The sequence below is a fragment of the Rhincodon typus genome, unplaced genomic scaffold, assembly GCF_021869965.1.
Source record: "Rhincodon typus isolate 14 unplaced genomic scaffold, sRhiTyp1.1 hic_rhity00004227, whole genome shotgun sequence".
Taxonomy (NCBI): domain Eukaryota; kingdom Metazoa; phylum Chordata; class Chondrichthyes; order Orectolobiformes; family Rhincodontidae; genus Rhincodon; species Rhincodon typus.
The window spans coordinates 1-9,029 of record NW_025969865.1 but is presented as its reverse complement, the minus strand read 5'-3'; the positions used below and the strand labels follow the sequence as shown (position 1 = coordinate 9,029).

General features: G+C 52.3%; 1 protein-coding gene across 1 annotated transcript in view; it reads right to left on the bottom strand.

The window, feature by feature from the left end:
- Positions 1-9,013, bottom strand: part of slc35a2 (solute carrier family 35 member 2) — a 13,519-nt gene extending 4,506 nt beyond the window's left edge. The window contains exons 1-2 of the mRNA XM_048593851.1: positions 8,871-9,013; positions 1,467-1,649 (exon numbers count right to left, since the gene is read on the bottom strand). Coding sequence (XP_048449808.1) covers positions 1,467-1,649; positions 8,871-8,907 — 220 coding nt within the window. The 5' untranslated portion in view covers positions 8,908-9,013. The remainder of the gene's footprint in view (positions 1-1,466; positions 1,650-8,870) is intronic.
- Positions 9,014-9,029: the final 16 nt, after the last annotated feature.

Here is a 9,029-nt window from a genome sequence, read left to right as displayed (position 1 = left end):
CCAGAGTGGGGAGACGGATCGTGGAGGAACGGGGTAAAGAACCAGAGGGGGAGACGGATCGAGGGGAACAGCATGGCAAGCCTGACTTGACCAGAGCATAGGGCTGAGTGGCCTCCCCATGCAAGGAGGTTTGTAATGTTGGGGGGAGTTGGGTGTGGGTGGTATCAACCTTGAGTCAGGACTCAATGAAGGCATTTGGTTTGTGGTGGTCAAAATGATGGAATGTTGCCCGCTTGGTTGAATCGTCTTCGACCCATATTTTCCCCCCCGAGACTCAATCCTTCTGCCAACAGCTCCGTCCCAGACCCGCCCGAACCTCGAACGAACTCTCCACCCACGAGCCTCTCCGAGGAGTACAGTCTCAACGTCTCACGTCTTTCCACGACCCTCGCCACCTGCCAACGTTCCCCGTCAATCCTATCTGCGCCTTCCCATCTCTAAAGCCTCCACTTCCTTCCCAAAGTGGAAGGCCCAGAACTGGACACACAGTTCTCCAGGTGAGACTAGGTCCATGTCACTTCCCGCACTCTCGTACTCAATGCCTCTACCATTGATAAACCTCACGGTACCGTCTGCTTTATTGAGAACACCCTGGACAGGACGTTGGTGAGGCCTCTTCTGGAGCACTGTGTCCAGTTCTGGTTGCCCTCTTATAGGAAGGACATAATTAAGCTGGAGAGAGTTCGGGAGAGATTTACCAGGATGTTGCCAGCTATGGAAGGTTTGCGGAGGCTGGAAATTTTTTTTTTTACTGGAGCGTAGGAAGTTGAGAGGTGACCTTACGGAGGTATAGAGAGAGGTCATGGTAGGTGTCTTTTCCCTAGGGTGGGGAGATTTCAAGACTAAAAGGGGCACAGTGAGAGGAGAGAGATTTAAAAGGCAAACTTTTTACACAGAAGGTGGTCCGTGTGTGGAATAAACTTGCAGAGGATCTGGTGGGTACGACGTTTAAAAGACATTTGGTTGAGTACGTATATAGGATAGGTTGGATGGATATGGGCCAGGAGTAGGCAAGTGTGGGACTAGTTTAGTTTGGGAAGACATTTGGCATGGACTGGTTGGAGCGAAGGCTCTGTTTCGCGCGACTCTGAATATTACCGCCTTCCAATAACTTACATGCGTGGCGGACAGCAAGGTAGCGGCGTTTTCTGCTTGCTTCCGGAGCTGCAATCGACCCTGAGGCAACCCCCCAACTCATTAGCAGACGCGGTAATCTCGCTCCTTGTCGGACCGCGCGAGGTGTGCTGAAACCTCAGAGGCGGTTTCTCAGCAACCGGAGCACGCCTCTGAGAGGCGTGCAGCAGCCACACACCGTCCCCACCCCCTGCGCTCCATCGAGGAGCAATGCCACGGGAGACCGGGCCGCGCAGACAGAAAGCAGCAGGTGCGCGGCAGGGACGAAGAGAAGGGCACGTCGGGCTCCGGGGGCTAGTGGGGGAGGGAGGGAGTGGAAGGAAACGGCTTACCTCGCTTCTGGCCCAGAATCAGCACCAGGCACGTGCTGAGCTTGAAGAGCTCCACCATCACGACGGCCGAAGTGGAAAAGAACTTGTTCCCGGGCACAGTCCGAACGTAGCGGATGCACAGGATGACGGAGGCGTTCTGGATCACCAGGACAGCCAGGCTGGCGTATTTCAACTTCTCGTTGGCTGCCAGCGAGGAGGACAACAGCGTCAGGCAACAGCAAGTGGCTCCCCACTCCCTCCCTACTCCGTTGCCCTGAACGCACTCCCCACCGCCTCCCCATTGCGGCTTCGAACACCTCGATTGGATCTCTGAGGGGAATCAGTCCCGGCTTCTGCCGTGTCTCCCTCAGCTACCACCACCATCTCACCCACACCACACCCACCTCCTCCACCCCCCCAACAAAAAGGAACCGTTTCTGTGAAACTTGTCCAAAACTTCTCCATACTCTGCCGAACTTGCGATTCCTGACTGTAGCAGTTTCTCCCGTTCCTGCTCTTTCATCGAACTTTCATCATTGAACTACCTGCATTCTGATAAACTCTATCTAACCCCGTGCTGTCCCTGGGAGTGTTTGATGGGGGGACAGTGTAGAGGTAGCTTTAATCTGTATCTAACCCTGTGTTCTGGGAGTGTTTGATGGGGTGGGGTGGGGAAACAGTGTAGAGGGGAGCTTTACTTTGTATCTCACCCCTTGTCCTGGGAGTGTTTGATGGGGGACAGTGTAGAGGGAGCTTTACTCTGTATCTAACCCCCTGTCCCTGGTGTGTTTGATGGGGGACGGTGTAGAGGGAGGTTTACTCTGTATCGAACCCCATGTACTGGGAGTGTAGAGAGAGCTTTACTCGGTATCTAACGCTGCGCTCTCCCTGTCCCTGGGAATGTTTGACGGGGGGCAGTGTAGAAGGTGTCGTGCTTCCATTATGCAAGAGCAGTGGAGGCTTTACTGCATGTCGAACTAGTTCTGCAACAGACATGGGAGTGCCGGGCTATTGTTTGGAGGACTAGGAGTGGCTAATGCCTGTGGCTTTTCTCTCCGCACCTGGCAAACCCTGCATTGCACTAATGTGCTCAGCCCATGAATGGTGTACCTGCTGACAACGTGTGGTTTCTGAGCTCAGGAACCTGCTCCAATTCTGGCCTGTCACATCCCCTTCCTGTTTCCCATCACCCTACCATTCCTGGCCATGCCTTTAGCTGCTGGGGTGCGAGTGGAAACGGAGCTCTGGGACTGGCCCCCACCACGTCCCCTCCCCACCCAAGACTTCTCCTCTCAGGATCTCAGAGTCACACAGCACGGAAACAGACCCTTTGGCCCAACCCGTCCGTGCTGACCCGGATATCCTAAATTAATCCTAGTCCCATTTGACCCCTATCCCTCTGAACCCTTTCTAGCCACGTACCCATCCAGATGCCTTTTAAATGTTGTAATTGTACCAGACCCCACCACTTCCTCTGGCAGCTCGTTCCACACATGCACCACCCTCTGTGTGAAAACGTTGCCGCTCAGGTCCCTTTTGAACCTTTCCCCTCTCACCTTAAAAATATGTTCACCAGTTTTGGACTCCCCCCTAACCTGGGGAAACGACCTTTGCTATTCACCTTATCTATGCACCTCATGATTTTTTTTAAGATCACCTGTCAACCTCCGAAGCTCCAGTGAAAGAAGTCCCAGCCTATCCGACCTCTACAAACCCTCCATTCCCGGCAAATTTCTCCTGAACCTCTCCAGTTTAATAATATCCTTCCTATAACAGGGCGACCAGAACTGGACACAGTGCTCCAGAAGAGGCCTCACCAACGTCCCTGTACAACTCAACGTGACATCCCCAACTCCTACACTCAAAGGGTCTGAGTGATGAAGGCAAGCGTGCCAAACGCCTTCTTCCCCACCCTGTCTACCTGTGATGCTAACTTCAAAGGATTATGTCCCTGAGCCCCCTAGGTCTCTCTGTTCTACAACACCACCCCAAGGCGCTACTGCATAAGTTCTACCCTGGTTTGTTTTACCAAAGGGGCCACGACATGACATAGCTTCACAGAGTGCCCTGTTAACACAGCTTTCTCTGATCTTGTGTCAGGTCGACTGTTGGGGCGCGTGAGCTGGGCTAGGATTGAGAGGATGGGCCAGCAGATTCACACAATCCCCATCCCGCCCTCCGCTCCGATCTCTCTAAAAGCAGGGCAGAGAGGAAAATCTTTCTCCCAGGAACCTCCTCTTTCATCCTTTCCCCTGTTAGTGACATATTACCAGCGATGTGCCACGAGGATCACTGTTTTTCACCATTGGTAACATGGTGTGGATGTGAATATAGGGAGGAAGGGTTAGTGAGTTTGCAGATGGCACCAAAATTGGACAGCGAAGAAGGTTAGCTCAGAGTACAACGGGACCTCCATTAAATGGGCCGAGGAGGGGCAGACGGAGCTTAATTTAGATAAATGTGAAGTGCTGCATTTTGGGAGAGGCACATCAGGGGCAGGACTTAACGGTAAGGTCCTGGGGGAGTGTTGCTGAACAGAGAGACCTTGGGGGGCAAGTACATAGTTCCTTGAAAGTGGAGTCGCAGGTAGACAGGGCGGTGAAGAAGGTGTTAGGTACGCTTGCCTTTATTGGTCAGTGCGTTGAGTGTAAGAGTTGGGAGGGTCATGTTGCGGCTGTATTGGTGAGGCCGCTTTTGGAATACTGCGTTCAATTCTGGTCTCCCCGCTGAAGGATGGATGTTGGGAAACTTGAAAGGGTTCAGAAAACACGTTGCCAGGGTTGGAGGGTTTGAGCGATAGGGAGAGGCTGAATAGACTGGGGCTATTTTCCCTGGAGTGTTGAAGGCTGAGGGGGTGACCTTATAGAGGTTTATAAAATCACGAGGGGCATGGATAGGCCAGACAGAGAAGGTCTTTTTCCCCCAGGGAAGGGGAATCCAAAACTTGAGGGGCATAGGTTTAAGGTGAGAGGGGAAAGGGACCCGAGGAGCAGCTTTTTCACGCAGAGGGTGGTGCGTGTGTGGAACGAGCTGCCAGAGGAAGTGGTGGGGGCTGGTACAATGACAACATCTAAAAGGCATCTGGATGGGGACGTGGATAGGAAGGGTTTAGAGGGATAGGGGCCAAATGCTGGCAAATGGGACTGGATTAATTTAGGATCATGGACAATTTGGGCCGAAGGGTCTGTTTGCGTGCTGCGTCTCTCTCTCCCCCTCAGACCAATCCCCTGATTAAAAGCTGGTACCTAATCTCTTGCTGTTTCGCTCACACATACGCCTTGCAGGGGCTTCTGAGCCCACTGTGAGCAACCAGACAACCAAAATAAGCATTCCCACAGCAGCACACAGTCTGTGTCGTGATCGCTCATTGTTTAGCAAGAAGGGTAGCCCCTCATGTGGAGGCCAGGGACTTGTGATCATCCTGTCAGCTTCTGTGTGTGGGACTCTGACCTCCTCAAGGCCAGAATCCCAAGTGGGGCTGATGGAGGGTATGATTAACCGCACTGTGTCATGCGTAGTTGCCGCTCCCTCTCATCCTCTCGAGCCACTTGCTTTCTCAGTACAGGGAAACTAAGGCAGAGTATGTGGTTAACCTTTTGTGCGTGGCGGATCTCGACTGTTATTCCTATCCCTCAGCGCCTCTCGTCTGTTTTCGTTCTGCATTCTATTAAATGCTGAACCAATTTCACACCCAGATGGTGGGCTAGGTGCAGTGAACTCTCTTCATGGTTTTGCCATTGTTTTGGGGGGGGAGAAGTTCCATTTTAAATTGGCATCCACAGAATCCCTACAGCAGACCATTTGGTCCAACCCTCCAAACTCACCCAGAACCACCCGCCCACCCACCCCTGCCACCTTATCCCTGCATTTAGCACGGCCAATCCACCCTAACCCGCACATCCCTTGGCACTAGGGGACAACATAGCACGGCCAATCTACCCTAACCCGCACATCCCTTGGCATCACGGGACAATTTAGCACGGCCAATCCACCCTAACCTGCGCATCTTTGGACTGTGGAAGGAAGCCGGAGCACCCGGAGGAAACCCACGCAGACACGGGGAGAACGTGCAAACTCCCGCACGGACAGGCACCCGAGGGTGGGATCGAACCCGGTTCCCTGGCGCTGTGAGGCAGCAGTGCCAAGGACTGAGGCCACCGTGCCACCTTGGGGAATCAGATGAGTGAGTCTGGACGGTGAACCTGAGGTGGTGGCTGGGACTTTGAGAATGCTGGGAGGCCATGATCGGCTCGAGGGCAAAACAACATCCTCATCTTTCATTGCTTAAGTGGACTTGCCTTTCTGATGCAAAAATGTAGATAGGGTAGGGGAGTCTAAATCCAGAGGGCATAGATTTTAAGGTGAGAGGGGAGGGGAGAGATACACAAGGGTCCAGAGAGTGTCTGGGAAAATCGTCACGTCTCCAGCCCATTTCGTATTGTGTACTACACTTGCCAATAGGATACAAAATGGGTGTGACGGCAGGAGACAGAGTGGGGTGGTGGAGGGTTGCTTTTCAGACTGGAGGCCTGTGACCAGCAGCGTGCCACAAGGATCAGTACTGGGTCCACTGGTTCTCACCATTTATATAGTCGATTTGGATGAGGATACAGGAATCACGGTTAGTAAGTTTGCAGATGGCACCAGGATCGGGGGCGTAGTGGACAGTGAGGAAGGTTTCTCTAAGATTACAAAGGGATCTCGATCCATTGGGTCAACGGGCCGAGGAGGGGCAGATGGAGTTTAATTCGATAAACATGAGGTGTTGCGTTTCGCTGAAACAAATAAGGGGCAGGACTTATACAATTAAAAGTAGGGCCTTGGGGTGGTGTTGTAGAACAGAGAGACCTAGGTTCAGGGACATAATTCTTTGAAGTTAGCGTTACAGGTAGACAGGGTGGGGAAGAAGGCATTTGGCACGCTTGCCTTCATCGCTCAGACCCTTTGAGTATAGGAGTTGGGGATGTCATGTTGAGGTTGTACAGGGACGTTGGTGAGGCCGCTTCTGGAGTACTGTTGTCCAGTTCTGGTCGCCCTGTTATAGGAAGGGTATTGTTAAACTGGAGAGGGTTCGGGAGAGATTTACCAGGATGTTGCCGGGAATGGAAGGTTTGAGTTATAAGGAGAGGCCGGGACATTTTTCACTGAAGCGTAGGAGGTTGAGGGGTGTATAGAGGTTTACAGAATTAAAATTAAAAAATAAAAAAGAAAAACATAAAACCTTATAGAGGTTTATAAAATCATGAGAGGCATAGATAGGGTGAATAGCAAGGGTTTTTTCCCTAGGGTGGGGGATTTCAAAACTAGGGGGCATATTTTTAAGGTGAGAGGAGAAAGATTTAAAAAAGACATGAGGGGCAACTTTTGTTTTAAAACACAGATTAGTTTGTGTGTGGACATTCACTCCAGAGGAAGTGATGGATGTGGGTACAGTTACAACGTTTAAAAGACATTTGGATAAGTACATGGATAGGAAAGGTTTGGAAGGGAGGCGGTGGCCTAGTGATATTATCGCTGGACTGTTAATCCAGAGACCGGGATAATGTTCTGGGGACCCAGGCTCGAATCCTGTCACGGCAGGTAATGGAATTTGAATTCAATAAATATCTGGAATTAACAGTCTAACGATGACCGTGGATCCATTGTCAATTGTCGGAAAAGCCTATCCGGCTCACTAATGTCCTTTAGGGAAGGAGACTGCCATCCTTACCTGGTCTGGCCTACATGCGACTCCAGACCCACAGCAATGTGGTTGACTCTTAATTGCTGGGCAATTAACGCTGCCCTAGCCTGCAATGCCCTCATCCCGTGAATGAATGAAGAGGTTCGGAGGGGCATGGGCCAAGCGCAGGCAGGTGTGGGACCAGTTTAGTTTGGGATGACGATCAGCACAGACCGGTTGGGACTGTTTCTGCGCTGTATGACTCCGACTCTACAGCAGTTGTCATCTCCCGGGCCCTACATTCATCCCTGGAACATCTGGATGCCTACATCAGGCTACCATGTTTTTGACGACAGCTCCACCTTCAGAAGTCCAAACTCTGAGACCTAGGTGGGCAGAAGACTGCAAATGCTAACCCATTTACAAGTTCACTGACGACACCGCCGTCGAAAGGCTGGATCTCAAACGACGAGGAGGCGGCAGAATAGGGGAAAGCGAGTGAGCGCTGACTGGCACAGTGTGAAGTGTCAACGAGACCGAGGATCTGGTCATTTACTTCAGGAAGCAGAGTCGAAGGCATGCATCGATGGTGCCAAGGTGGTGGTGGTGGTCGAGAGCATCAGGTTCCTGGGAGTGACGATCGCTAACGGCCCGCCCTGGTCCACCCGCTACGGTCGAGAAAGCGCAGCAACGCCTCTGCTTCGCGAGGAGGCGAAGGAACAGGCGCGTTTTATAGAGGCGCGCCACAGAACGCATCCGACCCGGATGCGTCGCAGCGAGTGACGGAACCTGCTCCGCCCAGAAACTTACAGAAAGTCGTGAACACAGCCCAGTCCAACACCCAAACCTGCCTACCATCCGTAGACTCCATCCTATACTTCCCGCTGCCTCGGCACGGTGGCTCAGTGGTTAGCGCTGCTGCCTCACAGCGCCAGGGACTCGGGTTCGATTCCACCCTCGGGCGAGTGTCTGTGTGGAGTTTGCACATTCTCCCCGTGTTTGCGTGGATTTCCTCCGGGCGCTCCGGCTTCCTCCCACAGTCCAAAGTTGTGCATGCTAGGTGGATTGGCCGTGCTAAATTGCCCGTAGAGTTCAGGGACGCGTAGATTAGGTGGGGTGGGTCCGGGCGGGATGCTTTGAGGTTCAGTGTGGACTTGTTGGGCCGAAGGGCCTGTTTCCACACTGTAGAGCTTCGATGAGCTATGATCAACGAAAGCAGCCAACATCATCAAAGGCCCCCTCCACCCCGGCTATACCCTCTTCCGTTAGGCAGAAGGGGAGTTTGTACAAACAGAGTCAAGAACAGCCCCTTCCCCACTTTGAATGGACCCCTTTAATGTTAATCTCTCTCTCTCTATAACACTATATCCTGCACTCTGTTGTGACGCATATGTATGGTACAATCTGCCTGTACAGCATGCAAAACAGCACTTTTCACTGTACCCCGGTGACAGTAATAAATAAAATAAAATCAAAAACACCACACCAAATAAGAGAGAAGCTAGAAGTGGGATCCCCGCACTGTCTAACCCCTCAAGGCAACCAAATGTTCTTCTCCCCTTTAAATCCAAATCTGGAATCTCAATGTGCAAAGCCCTACAAGCCAAAAAAAAAACACTCCTTTTCCACACCGACAAACACACCCAGAGCCTCCGAATCCAACACCATGCCCACCGCCACACACCCGCTCCCAAACCAACGAAAATTTCCACCCACTTCCGGACAGCAAACCCTTTCCTCCCCTTCCGATAGCGATCCCTTACCCCTCCTCTGGAATCTTCCCAGGTTCCAAGGAGGCATCACGAAACTGGGAGGAGGAGGGGTGGAGACAGAGAGAAAGAGAGAGAGAGGGAGAGGGTGAATGAGACGGGGGGAAAGAGTGAATGAGGGAGAGACAGAGAGGGAGTGAATGAGGGGGGGGG